This window comes from Phyllostomus hastatus, unplaced genomic scaffold, assembly GCF_019186645.2.
Source record: "Phyllostomus hastatus isolate PE091 unplaced genomic scaffold, TTU_PhHast_1.1 phas_contig_86, whole genome shotgun sequence".
Classification (NCBI taxonomy): domain Eukaryota; kingdom Metazoa; phylum Chordata; class Mammalia; order Chiroptera; family Phyllostomidae; genus Phyllostomus; species Phyllostomus hastatus.
The window spans coordinates 92,791,113-92,814,823 of record NW_025333977.1 but is presented as its reverse complement, the minus strand read 5'-3'; the positions used below and the strand labels follow the sequence as shown (position 1 = coordinate 92,814,823).

Below are 23,711 nucleotides of genomic sequence, written 5' to 3'. Positions count from 1 at the left end.
TGCTTTGAGTCCGTGTCTTGGTAGTGTGGCCTAATGTAGTAGGTGTCCTGTAGGGTCCAGTGGCATAGCCTCCCCTGTCACCCAAGCTGGGTACTCGAAGTGCACCCTTCATGTGGGCTGAGTACAACTTCCTCTTGTAGTTGAGCCTAGGTTGATGTTGACAGATCAATGGGAGGGATTTATCCAGGCCAGTCAGCTGTAAGGATTGGCTGTGACCACTGACCATCTACCTCTGCTATCCCTGGAGGTACAGCTGTGCAGGGGCAGCAGGTGGTGGTGCTCCGACGTGGTCTGTAGCTGTCCATGGGGTGCATTGGCTCCGGGGTTTCCCCAGTGGTGTAGGCCAAGGTCAGCCCCAACCTGTGTTTTTTCTGGGGCACCCTGCTTTAGCTATAAAGCAATCTGAGATGGCTGCTACTCATTCCCAGTTTGGAGATTCCCAGGCTAAGCCAAGCTGTGAATCTAATCTGGCTGGCACTAGGGCTCACTGAAGCCAGCTGTTACTTATTTGAAAGGATTTGGATACCAAGCCAGCCATTCTTGTGGAAAAGCAGCTTGAGTGGACCTGTAAGTTGGGTGGGACAGAGTCTCTGGCGATCTCCAAGGTGGGTCAAACAGTGTTAGCCAGGTTGAAGGAGTCCTAGCTATGTCACCAGTTTACCGGCTTTGTGTGGGGAGAGTTTAGCACAGGGACACTGGCCTCTGCCCGCCTTTATGCCGGACACTTCGGTTTCTCCCTGTATACCACTTGTGCCTTTAAAGCTGCTACCCTAGTGCTGGTGCTCAGAGAGAATAAGTCTGTGTGGGTGAGTCCATGTGTGGGTTATTTAAGAGGAACTGCTTGGGGCTCCAGAAGTTTCTTCCACCAACTCAGTCCCACTGGTTTTTGCAGCCAGAAGTTGTGGGGACTTATCTTCCTGGCGCTGGAATCCTGGGCTGGGGGACTAGAATGGGTCTGGGACTCCTTGCCCCAGAGATAGTCCTCCTGAATTTTTATCCACCCACGTGGGTGTGGGACCAGCCCATTTTGCATCTGCGCCCCTCCTACCAGTCTGGATGGATGCGGTTTCTTTCATTTTATGGTTGTCAGACTTTTTATTCAGCTCAATTTCAGACATTCCTGAGTGATGGTTATTCTGTATTTTAGTTGTAATTTTGACATGGTTGTGCAAAGAAGCAAGCCATGTCTGCCTGTGCTGCCATCTTGACTGGAAGTCCTCTAGCCAGGGCTAGTTTTTTTCTTATGTTGCTGTCTAACAAGTTCTCTCCCTCTCCTTCATGATTAATATTTTAGGTGGATGATAAAATGCTCAACTCTCAGGAGGAGGTTTCATCTTTAAAAGTAAAAGGATCTGTAAAAGTTAGTAGTCTAGAATGGAATATTCTATTTTGTATTCTTTGGCGTTCCAGTCCTGAAAGATGTTCCCTACTGCAAACAGTATCTCTCTCTTGAACAGTCATGATTCATATAGTTTTAATGATTTAAAATGTCCTGTAGAGAGGACACCCATTAAACTTTATTAGCTCAATGTTTCCCAGCTTACTTGAAGGAACCACTTAAAAAAAACAGCCTTTGCCACTCCATAGGATTCTGAAAAAATTATTAGCAAATAATATGCCGTAAAAACTAGTTTAGAGAACTTGGGGACAACCCTGGAAAGTTTCAAGCAGAATCATTTCCATGAGTTTTGTCCTGAAAGGTGAGTCTAGTACAGAAGTTGGCAAACTTTTTCTGAAGGCCAGATAGTAAATATTTTCAGCGTTTTGGGCCATATGATCCCTGTCGAATCTATTCAGCACTGCTGTGAAAGCAATCATAGACAATAACAGTAATGAGCATGACTGTGTTCCAAAAAGGCTACAAAAAGCAAGCTGCAAACGTGTAGTGTGCTCCTCTCTCATCTAGTGGATGTGTGTTCCTTCAGAGCAGGCCAAGGTGAGATGGAAAACGTTTCATGATCCTTTTAGGCCTACTCCAAGTGTTGCAGTGATGGTTTTGTTCACTTTAAGCTGAAGTATTGAAAGGGTTAAGATTTGTTTATGGTTAATACCTAATTCCTCAAATTATTTCTGTGTGAGTAAGGAATTAGGGCCCTAATTTATCCTTGGGGTTTACATTTAGAAACTCTGTACAATTTTGTTTTTTAGGGTTTTATATGGGATTGACTTTTAAAAATTGATTTGAGAGAGAGAGAGAGAAACAGTGATTTATTGTTGCACTTGTTTATGCATTCATTGGTTGATTCTTGTATGTGCTCTGACTGGGGACCGAACCCGGAACCTTGGCACATCAGAACAACATGCCAACCAATTTAGCTACCCAGCCAGGGCTGGGATTAACTTTTGGTCTTCCAGTTTCTGTCCATAAAACTGGGGGAAAGTAAAGCAAATTATCACATGTGGTGTTACATTTTGTCTTTTGTAAAATGTGTGCGAATGGCTAGGCAGTACATATTTCAACCCAGTTATCTGAATTATAATTCCTTTGTTAATTAAAATCTACTGTTTTTGTTGGTTAGAAGGAATTACCTTGATAAAAGCATAGAAGTATGTTGCATGTGTTGAGCATTTATATATAAAACTATCAATAGAATTGAAAATATCTATAGTCTTTCCCTTGTATTCCACTTTGGGGACTTTACCATAAGGAAACAGTCTGAAATATGGAAAAGCCTTATTGTCAGAAGCTTATTACAAGATTATTTACAATACTAAAAAAATTAAGGATAACTAAATATCCAACAAGAAATGCTTACATAGTCTATATATACACCAGGTGGAATTTTATGCAGCTATTTAAAGTGGAATCAGTTAACCTGCTGGATAAAAATATTATCGTGTGGAAAAAAATTGCATTGTTACTGGAAAGGGGACTGGGACTGAGTCTGCCTTGGGCAGGCTTGTAATGTGTGGGTTCTTGACATTGTGCAAGAAATATTTCACAACACGAGTCCAGGTGTTTTTAGGAGTGCGAAAGGGCTTAGGATAGAAGAAGCAACAGGAGAGTCCAGCAGGACTGCTTTGGCTCTCTAGAGATGTTATAGGAAAGAAATGAGACTAGGTGGGGCTGCCTTGGGTCAGTGAGAAGTCATACAAAAGGGGGCCTTGGAGAGAGGTTCAGGGGGCTTGCCCTGGATGAGCTGCCTTTGCCCATTGCTCCCCTGGTTGCAAGTCTCATGGGGTCCCTTAGAGTTTAGGAGATGCACATCTGTGGGGGAAGAAGAGGGAAAGGAAAGTGGTGTGGACTCCGGCCCTCAGGGCCCGTGTGTTGTGGCTGCGACAAACAAATTCACATGAACTACAGAAGTCCTGTGGAGAAAAAAGGATGGCATTGCCACTCTCTGAGAGAGGGCCCTGACCCCTGCCTGGACAGGCTTTTATTGCTTTTCTGGGTACATTACATTGAGGATGGTCCTTATTTACTGTGCACAAGTTTACTGTAGGTGATTACCTGTTACAGATAACAAAGGAAATAATGTTGCTAATTACTTCAAAGAGAAGGATGTTGCAGATCAAGGGGAAAAGTGGTTGAACTGGTTACACTCCATACTTGGGAGCTTTCACACAGATTTTAAGAAGCTACTTTAGAGATACGCAGTAAACATTTGCTGCCTCAATTCAGGGTGAGGGAGTTTTAGCAAAAGCAAGCCTTATAGCAGCTTAGATACAATGAAGGCCTGATTCCCCGTGTGAAAACCTATCCCTGGGCATGGGTCCTGTGTGCCGACCTCGCTCCCTGTTGGTTTTCCGAATCAGGGGCTAGGCTACATTCCCCACGCCATGTGGAACAGTTCCCTATAGGAAAGGTGCGGGCCTGCTCCCAAAGAGCTTTGTTTTGAGGGTTTGTAAAAAGGCTGGGAGTTTAGGAGATGATTTCAATAGACTATTCCTCAGTTTCTGAGGTGTGCCCTTTCAGGGTCGTGGTCTCTACTGATTGGTTAGTACCAGGGCAAGGGGGTCATTAGTCATTGCAGCTGGTCCTAGTTCACACCCCTGGTTTTGCTGCTTTTATGGACCTGAATCTGAAGTACAAGTGAGGACTAGATGTTATGTCTAGGGAGGAAAGGTCAGGGATTCTAAACCACATGACCAGCAATATACCAGGAGAAGGGCCACCCTGGGATCGAGGTCCAGTGCCAGTTTTACCCCTTTCTAGGTCCCCAAGACCTAGAGTTTAGGAGATGCACATTTAGGGGGTCCCCAAGACCTAGCTAGGGGTAAAATACTCAACCAGTTTGTTCAGCTATCTGTCTGAGTTTCCCCATTCCACTTTCCAACAATTTTTCTTAGCTTCTTACTATTCTGCCTCATTGTCATCATATTTATGTAATCACTTTCATACTTCTTTCTGTGTATATTAATTGTTGCCTTTAAATGTCCTATATCAAAAGTGATAAGACTTAGGGAGATTGAAGTATTTTCTTTTCCATATTTTCCAAGTATATTGTACTAAGCATGCGTTTTTTGTTTTTTTAATGTATATATCTTTGACCATATAATAGCATTTTTTTATTCCAGAGAGTAGCAGATCGACTCTATGGTGTATATAAAGTACATGGGAATTACGGGCGAGTTTTCAGGTAAGCATTATATAAACTTTTAAAACCAGTAACAGTGAGCTCTAATTAGCATTTTTCCTGGGAACTATAATTCTTGAAAATTTATGAATCTGGAAAGCAGAAGATTGTTTTTTTAATGATGTCCTGGTAGTAATAGTTTTTAAACTTTTTGTTTTAAGAAAAAATGTTGAGGAAGTCTTATATTAGGTTGGCCAAAAAGTTCATTTGTTTTTTTCTATGAAATGGCTTTTGTATTACTTAGTTGTCTTTAACTTCATTTGAAACAATTTTGTTAGATTGTGTTGTGACAGCTGTTATATCAGTGTGCTTTTTTTTTTAGAAAACTTACCAAAATTGGTGAATTTTTGTGTAGCCATTTTCATATTGAAGTTGGAAGAAAATAAGCAATATTTTTGGCATATTATTTATTATTTCAAGAAAGGTAAAAATGGAGCTGAAATACAAAGAAGATTTGTGCGGTGTATGGAGAAGGTGCTGCAACTGATCGAACAGGTCAAAAGTCGTTTGCAAAGAATTGTGCTGCAGATTTCTCGCTGGGTGATGCTCCATGATTAGATAGACCAGTCGAAGTTGATAGCGATCAAATGGACACATTAATTGAGAACAATCAATGTTCTACCTTGTGGGAGATAGCTGGCATACTGAAAATATCCAAATCAATAAAGTTATTGGTGAAATTGAAAAATATGTCTTTTATGGAAAAAACTAGATGGACATTTTGGCTAACTGCATATATTGAGCTTTTTGGCTAACCAAATATATTGAGCAGAGTAGTGAAACTGTTACTGAACAGAAATTGGAGTTCTGTTGCCCACCACCCATAGGCAAACACTGGAGACAAGTTTGGTGAAAAGGGAAAGGGGTCTTTTCTTCAGAAACTGCATCATTTGGAAGAATGGCAGGCTTCTGCCTCAGAGCCCATCCCCTTCAGAACACCCAGAGAAAAACCTCACCATCCTCTGCCAGATCAGTTCAAGGCTGCTTCTGGAGTCCCTCTCCCATTTGAAAATATTGTCCTTTGGGAACCCGGCAGATGGCGCTGCACAATCATTCAAGCAGCTCAGCTTCTTTCCCCATCACTGTTGGGCCTCAGGCTTCTTCCTGGAGCCTGTGTACAAAACTAGCACCACCAGCTGCCACTGCTGCTTCCCATGCTGGGGGCATGGGTCTGCTGCTTGGCCATGGCTTCGAGGGCTTACCTGTCCACAAGTGCTCTGGCCCACATGTCTGTGTACTGGATCCCAGAGGAAGAGAGAAGGGCCTATGTTTCTGTCTTCCCTCCATTTAAATATCCTGGCACAAACTTCTGTGCACTTGAGAAGGGTTCAGCTCCCCTAGCCAGTCCTACTCTTTTCCCAGGCCAGAGTGACAGGTCTTATCACTCTGTCACAGCACCTCCCCCTTCCACCATGTGCTAGAAGGGAATAGGAGGGCTTTTCCCTTTGTCCATCACTCTCTAGCCTCATTCAGACTCCACAAAGGGCCTCTTCCTGCCATGTCTCTGCCTGGGGATAGGAAAACCTGCCAGCACATGTGGAGCTAGCACCATGCTTTCACCCCCACTGCCTTGGCCATTTCCTGAGACCCTTCCCTCACTCTGGAGCCTGACCAGGCCATCTGGCCAGGTCTACCTGTATCAGAACTACTCTGAAGCAGTGCTACCTTTTGCTTTCTTAGCAGAATGCCCAAGATTTTATTGGAAATCACTGTCTTATAGAATTGGTGATTTTCTTTTTGTGTGTGTGTCTCACTTTATAATTTCTGAAGACTTTTGCGAGATGGGTTTTTGGAATATTGTATGTTTTGGTTATTTGGTCTAATAATTACATTGGCAAAAGACAGATTAACAGGGAAAAAAAACAAATTTAATTTGAGACTCAAGAGAAAGTCAGGCATTTGAACTTGTATGCTATTCTGAGCAAAGGAAAGGGATAGGGGTCTGGAGCTTCAAAGGGGCAGGTGGTAGTAATTTACAGGACAGTGGGAAGAGCACATTGATTTGGTAAAATCAAGGAAAATAGACAAGCAAATTTATTTCAAAAAGTCGTGTCCATTTTTAGGGATACACAAAACTTGATGTGCCCTGGAACTTAAAGACACAGGATTTTATTTTATTTTTTAAGATTTTATTTATTTATTTTTAGAGAGGGGAAAGGAAAGAAACATCAATGTGTGATTGCCTTCTTGCATGCCCCCTACTGGGGACCTGGCTCAACCCAGGTATGTGTCCTGACTGGGAATTGAACCGGCAACCCTTTGGTTCGCAGGCTGCCACTTGATCCACTGAGCCACACCAGCCAGGGCAGACACAGGATATATTTTATTTAATGATTCTGTATTTTTTATTTTCTGGTCATCTGCATGGTGAGTGGAGTGGAAGAGCATTTTTTAATAAGAAAAACAAAACCAAACCGAAAGTGTTGTATGTTGGGATTAGCAGATACAACACTATTGGCAATTAATTCTAGTATCAGCTGTGTCTCTGACCAGCTGCCTGTCTTTTAGAAACTATATTAGATCTCTGAGCTTGATTTTAAGTGTTTGTTGTTAAATAAAACCTTCATGGTCTCAAGTTTTTCTGAAAGAAGGGTTTATGCTAGCCAGAAAAAAAGGACCAGGTCCTGGAATGTTTACTGTAAACCATCAGCAGCAGGGCTAGATGCAGAAGACAAGGCTGCTATACTGGAGCTGACAGAGCTCTTCAATACATTAAGTCTGAAGAAGGAAGATGTAAGTTGTTGGCATAGCTCAGTGGATTGAGCGCAGACTGCAAACCAAAGTGTCGCAGGTTCGATTCCTAGTCAGGGCACATGCCTGGGTCGCAGGCCATGACCCCCAGTAACCACACATTGATGTTTCTTTCTCTATCTCCCTCCCTTCCCTCTCTAAAAATAAATAAATAAAATCTTTAAAAAACAAACAAACAAAAAACTTGAAATGCACCTTTAAAAAAAAGATGTAAGTTGTAAGGGACAGGAGAAGGTAAAGCAGGGCTAGTTCTGCAGTAGGCACAGAGTCTGTAAGGAAAAAGTGGTTGCTCCTTTGGATTGATGGTGGGCAACAGTCTGAAAGTTCATGCATAGGCATGATGCATTGGTGCCCCTGATGGTTGGCTCTGCTCCTGTTTTCTCTATGTAATGGAGGAAATAATGACCTGCAAGTTAATTCAGAGTTTCAACAATCATATATTGAGGAATATAAAAAGTCTTCTGCTGGTTTTGGCCTGCAACTGTTAACTGATTAACTTCTCTTGTCTTTCTTTACCTTTCATCCTCTGGCCTGCTGTCATTTAATTTAGGACATTTCAGAATTTTTTTCATGTCATTATTCAAATTTGGGGTTAAATGAGGAGAGTTTATTTCAAACCCTTCTTTAGCATGGAACTTTGTTAAATGAAATCTTATACAGACATATAAACAAATAAAACCTGTTACCACAGACCTGTTTGGGGTTGGAGACTTTCCCTCTTATGCCAGTATCCCTAACAAACACCAGATTGGGTGACTAAATTTAGCTGTAAACCTCTGTTTTTGTTGTAATAATATATAAACTTTTAAAATTAAATTTATTGGGTGACATTGATTAAAAACATTGTACAAGTGTCAGATGTACAGGTCTATAAGTGCATCATCTAGTGCATCATCTGTATATGTTACAGAATGGACCTAGGGGCTATGGGATCCTTCAGTCACTGTGGATTCTTAGCCTGTTGCCACGGAATTGGAATTATGGCTCTCAAAGTCAGAGTTTGGTGAAAAGGAAAGGAACTGTTTATTCAAAAGTTATACAGACTTGCCCTGGCTGCTGTGGCTCAGTGGATTGAGCACCAGCCTGCAAACCAAAGGGTCGCTGTTTTGATTCCCAGTCAGGGCACATGCCTGGGTTGCACACCAGGTCCCTATTGAGAATGTGTGAAAGGGAACCACACATTGATGTTTCTCTCCCTTTCTTTCTCCTTCCCTTCCTCTCTCTCTAAAAATAGATAAATAACATCTTAAAAAAAAGTTAGACAGACTTAGAGTAATGACTTAATATCTTCGTTAAAATTCCAAAGTCCCTTAAAACACCCATAGACACACACAGTTCTTCCTTCCCCGTTTGCCCTGGCAGGCCAGTCTTGGATATTATAGCTCAGGGGAAAAAAAACAGAAGTCTGCAGCCCACTTCTCCTTGTTCCTCTCAGTCATCTGTGCTTGGCTGACAGGCTTTCTGCAGTTCCCAGCACCATCAGCTGTGTTCCCGCGATCTCCAGTTCTTAATCCAAAATCACATGGCACCTTCTCATAGCCCACCAGTGAGAGAGTCCTTTCAAACCCTTTCCTTTCCTGCAAGGTCTTGCATTGTGCCTGTCTATAGTCCTGCATTGTCTCTCCTACTTCCTAAGCTGTGTGGTTAAAGGAGCCCCAAAACCCCTTGGTTCCAACCTGCATGGTTGCCATACTTGGCTTTAAATCCCCATATAAATCTTCCTCTGTAACCTCATTTCTGACACCTCCCACAATCAGCTACACCTGCAAGCATTCCCATATTTTGCCAGCCTTTCTTGGCTGTCATAGTTAGTCCAGGCAGGCGTGGCCCTGTGGCGTGGCGATAACTATCTTCAAGCTCTCAAGCAAGCACTGTAACCAGGGGGAGCTGCCTCCCAGTTACATCATGGGTTGAAATCACTCCCACCTCCCTGGCTCAAATGGCCATAGCTACTTAACAGATCTAGCCTTCTGCTGAAGCTAGCCAGCAGTTATACATATGTAAAATAACCATTTTTGCATATCAGGTATGAAGCAGGTCAACTGTTGAAGTGCAAAATGACTCAATGGCCCTGCTCCATGTGTCCCATCCCCCAGTTGAGATTTGTGGGGGTACAGATATCCTATATTTTCATATTTCCTGGACACCCTGAGTACTAGATCTGGTTACAAATCCCTCTTTGGGGGTGCCCTGGCTGTGCTTTGTTAAATATATTGCAATTTAATATTTTTCATCTGTTACCAAAACTTGCCGCTTGAGTGTTCTTGGAGTCTTTTCTTTACTGTCTTTAATGGAATTGTATAATACTAGAGCAGGAGGTACCTTGGTGGTCTTATTTTTATAAATTATATTTTATTGATTATGCTGTTACAATTGTCCCAATTTTTCCACTTTGCCCCTGTCCACCCCCACTGCCCACTCCCTCAGCAAATCCCCACACCATTGCTCATGTCCAGGGGTCATGCATATAAGTTCTATGGCTACTCCATTTCCTATACTCTACTTTACATCCCCATGGCTATTCTACTAAATCTGGAACTACCTACTTGTACTTCTTAATCCCCTCACCTCTTCACCCAGTCCCCCACTTGCCCCTATCTGACAACCATTAAAACGCTTAACATATCCATGATTCTGTCTCTGTTCTTGTTTGCTTAGTTTGTTTTTTAGACTCAGTTTCTGATAGACATGTATTTATTGCCATTTTATTGCTCCTAGTTTTGATCTTCTTTTCTTTAAATAAGCCCCTTTAACATTGCATATAATAATGGTTTGGTGATGATGAACTCCTTTAGTTTTTTCTTGTATGGTAAGCTCTTTATTTGCCCTTTGATTCTAATGGATAGTTTTGGTGGGTAGAGCAGTATTGGCTGCTTTTCATGACTTTGAATATTTCTTGGAAATCCCTTCTAGCCTTCAAAGTTTCTTTTGAAAAATCAGCTGACAGCCTTATGGGAACTTCTTTGTAGGTAACTCTCTGCTTTTCTCTTACTGCTTTTAAGATTTTGTCTTTATCCTTAACCTTTGGCATTTTGTTTGTACCAGTTAACCAGTCAGGGCACATAATTTTCATTTTATATGAAAATTATGATGGTGGTAGTTTTGATTAAATTTGCTGGACTTTGTTTTTATGCCCCCTCCTCCCCCTGGCCTTTTTCCTTCAGAGTAGTCCTTGAGTATCAATCAGTGTTTGGTGGTTTCCTTTAGCAAGTCTTTTGCTTCATTTATTTTGATTGTTAAGTATGGAGATCCACCTTTATCTGGGTGATTAAAAAATCATGATTCTTCTGTGAGCTATTCTAATCATGGCCTTGCTAGCAGATGGGCTTATACCCAAAATAAGACTTAGCTTCTTGCCTACTCATTGTCTGTTCAAATCCTCCCTTATAGTAGAATGAAAGGCTAGGACTTGAAATCTTCTTTGCAGTTTCTGCGATCAGTTGTTCTAGAGGTTTCCAGATCTGAAATACACAGTTACCTGCAAATGCAAAAGCTGCAACACCCAGTCCTACAGCTATCAAGCTTCTTGCCAGGCTATGATCTATCTCCACATCTAGTCGTTTGGTCGAGGGCAGCGAGTATTCCACATAGTGCAGGCCCTTGCTGGTGGGGGTGACGCTACCACGGGCGGCCATGGCAATGTGGATTCTTTTTGTTGTTGTTCCAATTGGTTGTTTTTTGCTTCCTTATGTTCCAAATCATTGATTTGATTCTTGGCTTCATCTACTCTAGTGTTGTTTCCCTGTAAATTGTTCTTTATTTCAATTGGTATATCCTTCGTTTCTCACTGATTGTTTTTTATGCTATTGAGGTCTCAGTAAATTTCTTGAGTATCCTTATAACCAGTGTTTTGAATTCTGCATCTTATAGATTGCTTGTCTCCATTTTGTTTAGTTCTTTTTCTGGAGTTTTGATCTGTTCTCTCACTTGGGCCATGTTTCTGTCTCCTCATTTTGTCAGCCTCCTTGTGTTTGTTTTTATGTATTAGGTAGAGCTACCATGACTTTCTGTCTTGGTAGTGTGGCCTAATGTAAGAGGTGTGTCCCGTAGGGTCCAGTGGCACAGTCTTCCCTATCACTCAAGCTGGGTACTCAGAGTGAACCCATTGTGTGGGCTGAGTACACCCTCTGGTAGTTGAGCCTTGGTTGCTGTTGGCAGGTCAGTGGGAGAGGTTTACTCAGGCCAGTCAGCTGCAAGAACTGTCTATGACCACTGAACACCAATCTCCACCCTCCATTGAGGATCAGTGGTGCAGGGGTAGGGTGGTGGTGCTCCAGCGTGATCTGTGTCTGTCTACTGGGTGTACAGGCCCTGGGGTTTCCCAGGTGGTGCAGGCCAAGGTCAGCCCCCATCTGTGTTTTTCCCAGGACCACCCTGCCTGACCTATAAAACAGTCTGAGATGGCTGCTACTTGTGCTGGGCTTAGAGTTTCCCACACAAAGTAAAGCTGTAAATCTAGGCTGGTTGCTGTTAGTGCTGGGCCTGGGGCCACTTAGCAAGAGGTACAAGGACTAGGGTCTTCCTGAGTCTGGCAATTCCTTGTTTTAGAGGACTTAGGAAGTTGTGAAACATGAGCTAACACCAGCCAGTCATATGGAAAATTACAGTTAACAGCTTGGGTGGGATCTCCAGGATGGGGCAAACAGTGTTAGCTAGGTTGATGGAGTCACAGATATGACACCCATCTGCCGCCTTTGTGGTTCCATGGGGGGAGGGTCCTAAAAAGGGATAGTGGCTTCTACCTACCTGTCTGTCTGGGAGAAAGCTGTCCCCCAGCTCTCGCCTTGATCCTAGACACTTCAGTTCCTCCCTGTATGCCACTGGTGCCTTTCAAGCTACTATCCTGGTGCTGGAGCTCAGAGGGAGTGCATCTGAGTAGTCCTTGTGTGGGTTCTTTCAGAGGAACTGCTTGGGACTCCAGAAGTTTCATCCATTCACTCCATCCCTGCTGGTTTTTGCAGTCAAAAGGTATGGGAACTTAACCTTCCTATCACTGAAACCATGGGCTGGGGGGCTGGTGTGGGGCTGGCACTCCTCTCTCTCAAGATATCCCTGCCAAATTTTTATCCACCACAGGTAGATGTGGAACCAGCCCATTTCGCATTTCCTTCCCTCCTACAAGTCTGCATGGATGTGGTTTCTTTAGTTCCATAGTTGTCAGACGTCCATTCAGCTTGATTTCTGATGGTTCTGAGTAATGGCATCCTATATTTTAGTTGTAATTTTCATGTGGTTGTGTGAGGAGGCCAGTCATGTTTTATAGTTTAGAGTTCATAATCTTAAGAGGTGAATATGGACTTCAGGTTGTTTAAGTCTCTGAAATTATGTGCAAAATTGTGCATTTGTGATCCCTCCCCCAAAAGAAAGGTCCATAGTCTTGATTGGGTGCTATAAATATCCTCACAGGACCCTCTTTGATCTGGTTCATCTATGATAATTATCCACCCGTCAAGTACTTTTCGGTAGTAATCTTGTCTCTTATGAAGTTGATGCTAAGTCCTTCTACTCTTTAGGAGTTCGTTGTATATTAATGGTTTCCTCCTTTCCCACTGGTTAACATTTCCTATTTCCAGTCCTAGACATATCCATGGACCCAAGATTAGAACCTATGTTTAGCTAGAGCGTCTTAAATTTTAATGGGCATGCAAGTCACCTGGAGAACTGTTAAATATTCTGACTCTGCAGATCTGGAATGGCTTCTGCAATCTACCAGGTTTGTAGGTGATGCTCTTGCTAGACCGTAGTTTGAATAACATAGGGCTAGACTGTATATGTGCCTAGACTAGACCTCATGCCTTTAAAGATTTTATTTATTTTCAGAGAGAGAGGGGAAGGGAGGGAGAAAGAGGGAGAGAAATATCAATGTGTTAGAGAAACATCAGTCTGTTGCCTCTTGCACACCCGCAGCTGGGGACCTGGCTTGCAGCCTGGCATGTACCCTGACTGTGAATCTCACCAGCAAACTTTTAGTTCATAGTCTGGAGTCCAGTCCACCAAGCCACACCAGCCGGGGCAGTTTTTAGTCTGTTTTTTAAAAAGGTTTTAATTTGGTTATGTTGACTTTGAGTTGCTCGTACATTAAAAAGGTGCTTGAAGATTAGATGGATGAAGTGCCTGTGGGGCATCCAGTAGACAGTTGATTTGGACTGTCCCTCATTTCTGTTAATGGAGCTACCACTGCATTGACTGTGATTGCTACATCACACATTGGGTCTGTGTTGGTGGTGGCAAGAACAGCACCAGGTGTTAGACTGGTGGTGTCACACTGGACCTTGGTTCTACAACCTTGGTTCTTGAGTTTTGTCTGGAAATGAATTCAGAGCCAAGACTCAAACTATAGGAGAAAGTTTACCTAAAAGTCACAGATGTAGAAGTGATCTGTAGCATAAATGGGCTTAGGAAACAAGTTACAGAGGCAAAAGAAGGGCCCTTGGAGCTTAAGAGAGGGAAAGGTAAAGATACTGTGCCTGGGGGGAAGAGGCAAGGGTGTGCTCCTGGAGGGAGGGCACGCTGGTTCCTCTGTCCTGAGGACTTTTAAGGGCAGGGATTTTAGGGGAGGTCCCAAGGGAGTATCTTAATAGACTAGTCATCAGCTTTCTAGGTGTGTCCTTTTCAGGTGTGTCCTTTCAGGGTCATGGTCTCCACTGATTATTGGTGTCAGTGCAGGGGGTCATTAGTCAATACAGCCTTTCCTGAGGCCAGCTGTATCTTGTCTTGTCTGTTTTTTCTGCCTTTTGGGGCTGGGAGCTGAAACACAATTGAGGCTTACTCCAGGAGTAATGCTTAAAGAAGTGGTTGTGCAAGGGCTTTGTACCAGTGTCTCAGGAGGCTATTCTGCCCCTTGTTCCCTGTGTAAGAGGGTCTTCCACATGACTAGTGACATGCAAGGACAAGGAATAGTTGGGAGGGTTTGAACCCTGATGATGAACAATATGAAGGAGGGTCTAAACTGTTTGACCAGACATATGCTAGGGGAGATATGGGGGAGGGCGGTAAGTTTTGCCCATTGCTAGGCATCTGGACTTTCAACCCCAGTGACCTTCTGTACCTGGCCCATCAGCTTTGCTCATGTCTGTTTGCCTACCATACCTGTAATCCACCAAAACTCCTAGATTTTCTTTTTTACATAAAGAACTAGGTTTTGGATATGTTAAATTTGAAGTGACAGAGCTATATAAAAACAGAATTGTCTTGTAACCATTAGAAATGCAGCTTTAGAGCTTATATTGTAGCTAGAAATATTAAAAATCCATTTTATAAACAGCAAAGAACTAAAAAAGTAACTGTTGCTTTTACTTTTTGAGAGTAGTTAAACATATGAGGAAAGAAAATTATCAGAGGTAGTCCTGCCTATTTTATTTAATCATAACTGTACTGGTTACATAGATGATTTACATGTTTGTTTTTCTTCTTTGGCAATATTAAAAAACATGTGACTTTTTTCCTTCTAGTACTATAAGCATATAATTTGATTATTTTGAGAATAGTATATAAAGTAGTGTTTTAAGTTTTTTCTTTTAAGCTGTGGTACAATTGACGATATTCATCAGACATCATTTTCATAGCAGGAAAATTGGAAACAACATGAATGTCCAGGAAAATGGTTTTAAAAAATTATGAGTTACCATTTGAAGCAGTGCTTAGAACAAATTATTTTAATAATATGGGTAAATACTGTTAAAGAGAAAAAACATGATATAAAGTTGTGTATATTGTGTGATCTCAGACACAGTAAAATGAGTAAATAAAAAGACTAGAAGGAAATATATCAACTTATGTCATCTCTTGGTATTTGGGATTATAGATTGTTTTGTTTGGGGAGGCAGCAGAAGTTATACTTAGAAACCATGTTTTTGGCAACCATTTTTGTTTAAGTGGTTAAAACTTTTATTTATTGATTTTAGGGGGTGGGGCAGAAAGAGAAAAACATCAATTTGTTGTTCAACTGAATTATGCTTTCATTGGTTAATTCTTGTATGTGCCCTGACTAGGGATCAAACCCACAACCTTGATATATTGGGACAACACTCTAACCAACTGAGCTACTCATCCAGGGCTGGCAACAATTTATTTAGCACAGTTTAGTTGTGGGAATTAAAATGTTACACACCAATAGCATACAGGATAATAGCCAATAAAGAATATCTCTTAATAAGCCAAATAAAGAAATAACATACTTTAACAAATGACACATTAATCTCAGTATTGTTCTGGGTAAGGGGCAATGAAGGAATAAAGTCCAAATTTAGTATGACGCGTACCTGAAGTACCTTTTTATGCAAGGCAGAGTCGGTGACCAACCAAGAGCTGATTTCCAGCTGCCAGTGCAAAAGTGAAATCCCTCTGTTGCTAGAGCATGCTGCTAGGAACAAAGAAGCTGGTGCTGTTAGGCAGGTTGACTTCCTTTATGGGGCCACTGAGCCACTGCCCATAGCAGGAGTTAATGCCCCAAGGGACTTAAGAGATTTTTGGTTGGTGAAGAGTCACCTCACCCAAACTGAACTCTCAAATAGTCCTCACAAACTCAGTATTTATGGTCTAAATGTCCCCTTGCCATGGTTGCTTCTCCACACATTCTTTTTTTGTTCCTCCTCTGCCTTTTCTTTTTTCTTTCCTTTTCTTTTTTAAATTGTACAATCCCCCATCGTTGCTCACAGTCCACTGGTAAGGAGGCAGAGCAGTGGTTTGAGGCTGCAGTTTATTCTGGTGTGGGAATACTATGACAGGCTGACAGAGAAAGGCCTGCCATAAATCCATTACCATGCTCTCCACACATTTTTATTGATGAGTGCCCAGTAGCGCCCCTCAGCAGCTAGGCTGCTGAGATACTTATCAGGGACATTAGGTGAGATGATGACATCCTGAAATAACTTACTTCATTTGTATAGCAGTCATAAACAAGTGGATTAAAACAACTTCACTTAAGTCATAAAAAAGTGAATTTAAAATTGTTAAACTACCCTGGCTGGTGTGGCTCAGTTGGTTGTTGTCCTGTCCTGTTCACCAAAAGGTTATAGGTTCAATCCCCAGTTGGGACGCATACGAGAAGGCAGCCAATCAATGTCTCCAATCGATTCTCTCTGCCCCGCTTCTCTCTCTCTAAAAAGCAATGAAAAAAATTTCCTCAGGTGAGGATTAAAAAAAATACCACATTTTGCCATGTATAATGCACACCTTTTTGCCCAAGATTTTGAGGGAAAAATAAAGATGCACATTATATATGGGTAGTGTTGATTCCATATCTATATAAATGTTTTTAATTCTTCTATTTATGCTTAAGCATTAAAAGTATAACTCTAGAAAGCAATAATGATATCTGTATGTAGAATAATACACTGGAATACAGTAATTGGTTTTGTTTCTAAATATAAATAAATAAAAAATTGAGTTAAAAAGTTAAAATGAAAGCTTTTTTTTCCTGAAAGTTTGGGTCTAAAACATAGGCACACAGTATATACAAGAGCGCATTATACACAGCAAAATACAGTAAATAAAAAACAGCTGTAAACCATTGCACCATATATATTGATTCTCCCAGTTTGCTATTATATATATATCTTCTGTAAAAAGGAATTTTTACCTGGAGCATTTCAGCAAAATAATCTGTGATTTTTAGTAAACTTTCTGAAAATAATTGAAATCTCTCTGTGTACCTAATGTTTTTGTACAATCATTTTTTGTGTTAGCATTATATAGTGTGATATAATCAGGAATGTTCGTCAGAACCATCTGTGGAGTGTTTAAAAATGTATGCCCAGCTCTACCCCAGAGATTCTGCCTAATTAGATCAAGAGCAGGGTGAGCCCCATAATTTCTAAAAGCTCCACAAATGGTTTAAATAGGCACCCTCACTGAGAAAGTTGTCTGTAAGTAGAAGCTGTTTTGTATGATACTTACTTTACACTTGTCAGTAGCAGGTTATCAACCTTTGAACTAACATTTTATAGCCTTCACTTGCATTTAGTTGTTAAACTTAAGGGGAAAGCAGCATTTTTGAGTCACAGAAAATAAATCCAAATGTAGATACTATACATTGTTTAAAAGCTAGTTAGAAAAAAGGCCTTTTAAAAGATTGTATTTACTAATCACATCTAATTCAGGATGTTTTTGGTTTTATCTTTTTTCTTGCTAGTGAATGGAGTGCGATAGAAAAAGAAATGGGAGATGGACTGCAGAGTGCTGGTCATCACATGGACGTGTAAGTGCCCAGAGAGTATGAGGTAGAACCTAAGGTGAAGTCTAGTGGTAAAGTGTTAGTGACTCTTCTTTTCTTCTGTTACCAAGTTTTCTGGCATTTATATTATGCTTTGTGCATCAGATCTGTCTTAAAGATTATCTCAGGAGTTGTAAGGTTGACTTTACATTTAAAAACTAATCAGTCTAACTCATATATTAGCAGAATAAATAAGAAAGTCTGTATGTTTGTTTCAATACATGTAGAAAAAGCATTTCAGCATTAATTCACAGTAAAAATGATCTAATTAGGAATGAAAGGTATTATCTCAGTCTAAAATGTACAGCTAATATTGTACTTAATAGTGAAATATTGACACTTTCTCATAAGATCAGGAACAAGCAAGGTTGTCTGCTATTGTCTTAGAGGTCCTAATTGTGCCATGAGGCCAGAAAACCCATCTTAGAATAAACCTTAGAAAGGAAGAGGTAAAACTGTCTTTAGTTTCAGTTAACAGTATCTTTTACATTAAAAGACATAACGAATCAGCCCCGGCTGGTGTGGCTCACTGGATTGAGTGCTGGTGTGTGAACCAAAGGGTTGCTGGTTGAATTCCCAGTCAGGGCACCCAGTGGATGCCTGGTTTGCAGGCCAGGTGCCCAGTAGGGGACACATGAGAGGTAACTACAAATTGATGTTTCTCTCCCTCTTTATCCCCCTCCCTTCCCCTCTGTCTAAAATAAATAAATAAAATCTTTGGGGAAAAAAACAAAGATTCAACCAAAAATGTTATAGAACTAGCAATATATAAAAAAATTATTGGTTTTTATATACTAGCAACTAGAAAATAAAAATTTAAAAAATAATGCTATTTGTGATAGCATCAAATCAGAGTACTTAGAGATTAGTTTAATGAAAGATGTGAAAGACCTCTATACTGAAAACTTTATATATAAACATTGCTAAGAGAAATTAAAGAAGACTTAAATGGAGAGAGACATCATGCTTATGGTTTGGAAGACTCAGTAATGTTTATATGACCATTCTTCTGGATTATAGCCCTAATCAAAATTACAGTGACTATGTAACAGAAATTGATAAGCTGATTCTAAAATGTATATGGAAATTCAGAGGATCCAGGATAGCCAAAATAATCTTGAAAAAAAATTTGGAGTATATTACCTGATTTTAAGACTTCGTTACCAAAGTAGTAAGGTATTGAGATAAATAAATCAATGGAACAGAGTAGAGTACAGGAATAGACTTATATTTATGTAGTCCATTTCAAGAAATTATTCTGAACATTAGATACCTGCATGGAGGGAAAAACATGAACCTTGAGGCATATTTCACACCTTATATAAAAACTAATTCAATTTGGACCATATGCATAAGTGCAAAAGTTAAAATTACAGCATTTTAGTAGAAAACAGGAAAATATTGTTGTAACCTTTGAGCAAGCAAAGATTTCTGAAGGAGGACATCAGAAGAAAAAAATAGTGGTAAATTGTTCTTCATCAAAATTTAAAATTTTGCCTATCAAAAGACAAATCCTATGGAGGAGGAAGAATGTGGGAGTTACTGTTCAGTGGGTACTGTTTTAGTTGAGAAGATGGATGGTAGTGATGGTTGCATAACAACGTGAATATACTGGACTGATCTGGCCCTGGCCAGATAGCTCAGTTGGTGAGAGCATGGTCCTGATATGCCCAGGTTGCAGGTTTGATTCCCAGTCTGGGCACATACAGGAATCAACCAGTGAATGCATCAGCAAGTGGAACAATAGATTGATGTTTCTCTCTCTCTCTCTCCCCCCTCGCCACCCCACCTCTCCTTCTCTGTCTCTCTCAAGTCAATTTAAAAAAATGTGAATCTAGCCCTGGCTGGCGTAGCTCAGTGGATTGAGCGCGGGCTGCAAACCAAAGTGTCGCAGGTTCGATTCCCAGTCAGGCCACACACCTGGGTTGCAGGCCACGGCCCCCAGCAACCTCACATTGATGTTTCTCTCTCTTTTTCCCTCCCTTCCCTCTCTAAAAATAAATAAAGTAAAATAAAGAAATATTTTTTTAAAAAATGTGAATCTATCTTAATGCCACCATACTGTACACTTAAAAATTCTTAAAAAGGGCCCTGGCCAGGTGGATCAGTTGGTTGGAGTTGGTTCCATACACCAGAAGGGTGTAGATTTGATCTCTGGTCAGGGCACATACCTAGGTTGTGGGTTTGGTACTTGGTTGGGGTGTGTACAGGAAGCAACTGGTCAATCTTCTTCTCTCTTTAAAAAGTCAATAAACACATCCTTGGGTGAGGATTTAAAAAAATTTTTTAAGATTTTATTTATTTTAGAGAGGGGAAGGGAGGGAGAAAAAGAGGGAGAGAAACATCAATGTGTGGTTGCCTCTCATGTGCCCCTTGTTGGGGACCTAGCCTGCAAACCAGGCATCCACTGCGTGCCCTGACTGGGAATAGATCCAGCGATTCTTTGGTTCACAGGCTGACACTCAATCCACTGAGCCACACCAGTCAGGTCTAAAATTTTTTTAAAAAAGGTAGATTTTTGTGTTACGTATTTTTTACTACATACATACAGAAGACTCCATTAAGATGATGAAAAGCAAGTCACAGACTAGGATTAAACATTTCTAACCTTAATATGTAAAGAACCACAGTTCAATAATAATAAATTTTTAAAATAAATTTTATCTAGGTATTTTTCTGTGGGCCATATTTCAGCTAACTGGCTACTTCTCAACTAGTTTGTTAAGAAGTCTTCCTTCATTTTGTTGACATAACATTTTCAGTATTTGCAGGAATTTAGTATTATTCCTTCAGTTGATTATAAAGTATTAAATAAAATTAATGTTAGTACTTGTAGCTAAAATACTCAACCAGTTAAACTTTCCTACCCAAGAGTGTGTTGTTTACCCTATTTTTTAAACCACTAGTCCTGTGGTTTTTCTTTTTTGTTTCATTGACATTAACTCATAACCCTATGATACTCTTCTTTAGTATCATAGGGTTATGAGCTAAAGGCAGTTTTCCCTACTCAAAGCAGTGATTCTTAGAAAATATTCCACACTCTAGAAATGCAAATTTGTAATTATAGAACATGTAATTTGCTACTTTTATAAATCCTATAAGCATATCACTTTTTAGTGAACCTTAACTTAGGTTTACTTATTTATTTTTAGAACTTCAGTGAACTTTGTTTGCTTACCTACATGAAGTAGGCCGAGAGACAGTATTTCTTTTATTCCCATGCTAAGGAATTAGAATTAATTTGAAAATAGCATGACCATTATACTATACAGAAGCCGTAAATGGCATGACCCATGTCCTTACAGAATTTATAGTGTGATCAGAGAAATAAAACCAATACTTGAGATAGCACTTTGATACAGTATAAGTTTTACATTGTTGGTAAGATATCAGATGTAGCATGATGAATAGGGACTTCAGTAGTCTGTCAAGATTTCCTAGAGGTGTCCAGGTTACGTGCTTGTAGGATTTGGAGAGCCATCACATTTCTATGCAAGGAAAGATTCAGGTCCAGGAACAAGAATGGTATAACAATGAGGGGTTGGTTGAATCAAAGCAGAGATTTATTGAGAATTTGATTAAAATAAGGCTTCTGAAATTTTCTGTAATCATTATTTGCTTAACTTTTCCTTTGATAGCTTTTTGGCATTACTGTATGTGGTTGCTACCAGGAACATTGTGCACCAGTTATACTAAACTGTTATTCTTTCTGCAGATTTTGTAGTATAGTATAGTATCTTTATACTATAGTTATCTTTGAACAAACTATATTACAGTCTTAACAATGCTTCTTAAGCTACCTGTAAGAAGGACCATTTTTTTGTTTTTTCTATTTCCAAGCCATTGCTGATTGAAACATTATAGTAAATAAATGTAATAAAATTGTGTCATGGTAATTAGAAATCCCTATAAATATTTCTAAATGTTTATTCTCACTTTCTGTACCTACCTTTGTTACTAATGGGTAGCAAGTGGTCTGTGGACCACACTTTGATTAGCTTCTTTATAATGTCCTAACTGGTAAAAGTTATTTCTGCAGTGTTTTTTTTAAACAGGTATGCATCTTCTATTGATGATATTTTGGAAGATGAAGAACATTATGCAGATCAGTTAAAGGAGTATCTTTTTTATGCAGAAGCCCTACGGTAAGTATGTAAATGTTTCAGATGCAGCCCTCTGGCTGGTCAGTCTACTACATGCTTCTCTAAAATAGTAATAGTGAGGTTTTTTTAATGAGTAGTAAAATTTTTAATTGAACTTATTCCTCCAGGTACTGAATGAAATATCTCTGTAGTCCTCTGTGTTTCAGAGTGCTAGGCATGGAAATTTAAGATAATCCTTGTCCTTGAAATAGTACATTGTTAAAACTTGTCACTCTCAGGCATCAGGTCTCTGTATGTTCTTTGTACTTTTTTTTTTTTTTGAAGGTCAGAAGGAAAGAACAGATTGAGTATGTGTGTAACACTATCTGTTACTAGGTTGTATGTTACCATTTTTATTCTGTAATTTTTTTGTACCTGCATATCTTACCTCCTTAGTATTTAAAACTTCTTAGTATCAGGACTTTGTCTTCTTCTATTGTGGTATCTCTTACAGAGCCAAACAGAACCCTCTGGTAGGCAGTCTTATTAATTAAGAAGTTACCATATTTTTTCTTTGTATTTTAGAAAAGTGAATCATTTTCTTATGACAGGTTGCTTTTGTTTGTAACCAGTTTTGATAATTTTCCTGTCACTTTTAAAAGCAGTATAAAAATTCTATTACAAAAAAAATTCTGTTAGTAAAACAGTGGAGTACTATTTCTTTACCTGTTCAGTAGCTGGTATGAAAACATAACATTATTAGCCATTTTCCTTCTAGAGCGTTGAGTAGTAAGTAGTTTCACCAAGGTTTTCAAGTTACCAAGCAGTAGAAAGTTGCTGAATACAGTGGAATTTTCTGAGGCTCTTAAAAATTATGGAAAAGATTAACGTGTATTGATATAGAAACATGTTCATGGTCTATAGTTAAGTAAGAAAAGATGTGGACTCACTTGGGACATGCAGATAATGTATTCGTAAATGCCTAGCTAAAGTCTGAAAGAATATGTACCATCAGTTAACTAAGTTGTGTCCAGATAGTGGGACTGGGGAAAAGACAGGGTTCTTGAAACTTTGTTTTGTGCATTTGTGTGTTAGAATTTTTTTTTACAATAAGCATGGGTTACTTTTATGATAATAAAAATTAATAGATGTATCTAAATAAAAAAGAAGAAAGCTTTGAGATATATTTTCAAAGAATATTCAGTTGCTATAAGATTAGAGCATTAGTCTCTGTTATACAAAATATTTTTTATGATGTGATAATTTTGTATGTTTATTGAAAAAAAGTACGAGTATCTAGAATACAACTTTTTGTTTTAAGACGTACAAGGTTTTTATGTTTAGGTCCTGCTAGATTTAATTTTTAATATTAGGCTAGTACATTTAAACTTGAAAATTCTGGGTACGCAATTTATGACCCTGCCAAGACATTGTGGTGCCTCCCCTGAAAAAAAATTTAATGTACTAAAAGAGAAGCCACAACAATTAAATGGCAGCACTTTTTTCCATTCCCTAGGGCTGTGTGCAGGAAACATGAACTTATGCAGTATGACTTGGAGATGGCTGCTCAGGACCTAGCGTCCAAGAAGCAGCAATGTGAGGAACTGGCAACTGGGGTGAGTGTTTTCCCATTGAGGTCTCTGGTGTTATTGTAGCAAGCCTTATATGGAATAAGCTGCAGTTGTAATACTCAGGATACCTGTAGCTTTTACAGGGGAATAATTTTGGAATAACTTGGTAATTCTTTGGTTGTGATCTTGATATAAAAACACATAAGCTGTAGTATTGTAAGCTATTTGCTAACATTTCTCTGTGAAGTGTCATTTCTGATTAAGTTCAAATGAACAAAAAAACCATTGAGTTTTTATTAGTTATTTGAGTTAAACCATTAAAACTCTTTGTCAGCTTTAATATTACAAGGTATTTTAGTTTATTTGGTAAAGCTATACCCAGTTAGAATCTATCCACCTCTCTACAAGGACATTTTTATGTACTTTATTCTTGAATGCTTATAGTGAGTCTTTTGAAGAAAATTCTGTATCTTACTGTATTAGACTTAGATCTTTTTTAAAAATTTTTTTTATTTAT

The 23,711-nt window shown here is 39.6% G+C and overlaps 1 protein-coding gene, 1 non-coding gene and 1 pseudogene across 2 annotated transcripts in view; 1 reads left to right on the top strand and 2 right to left on the bottom strand.

Annotated features, from left to right (window-relative positions):
* SNX4 (sorting nexin 4) overlaps positions 1–23,711 on the top strand; it is a 75,793-nt gene that overhangs the window by 43,683 nt on the left and 8,399 nt on the right. Inside the window, exons 8-11 of the mRNA XM_045852038.1 lie at positions 4,519–4,580; positions 17,461–17,526; positions 21,597–21,686; positions 23,140–23,239. Coding sequence (XP_045707994.1) covers positions 4,519–4,580; positions 17,461–17,526; positions 21,597–21,686; positions 23,140–23,239 — 318 coding nt within the window. The remainder of the gene's footprint in view (positions 1–4,518; positions 4,581–17,460; positions 17,527–21,596; positions 21,687–23,139; positions 23,240–23,711) is intronic.
* Positions 10,512–10,963, bottom strand: LOC123827520 (annotated as a pseudogene).
* LOC123827631 lies at positions 15,956–16,093 on the bottom strand. Its single transcript, XR_006787288.1, has one exon. It is a non-coding gene; the product is annotated as a small nucleolar RNA SNORA42/SNORA80 family (small nucleolar RNA).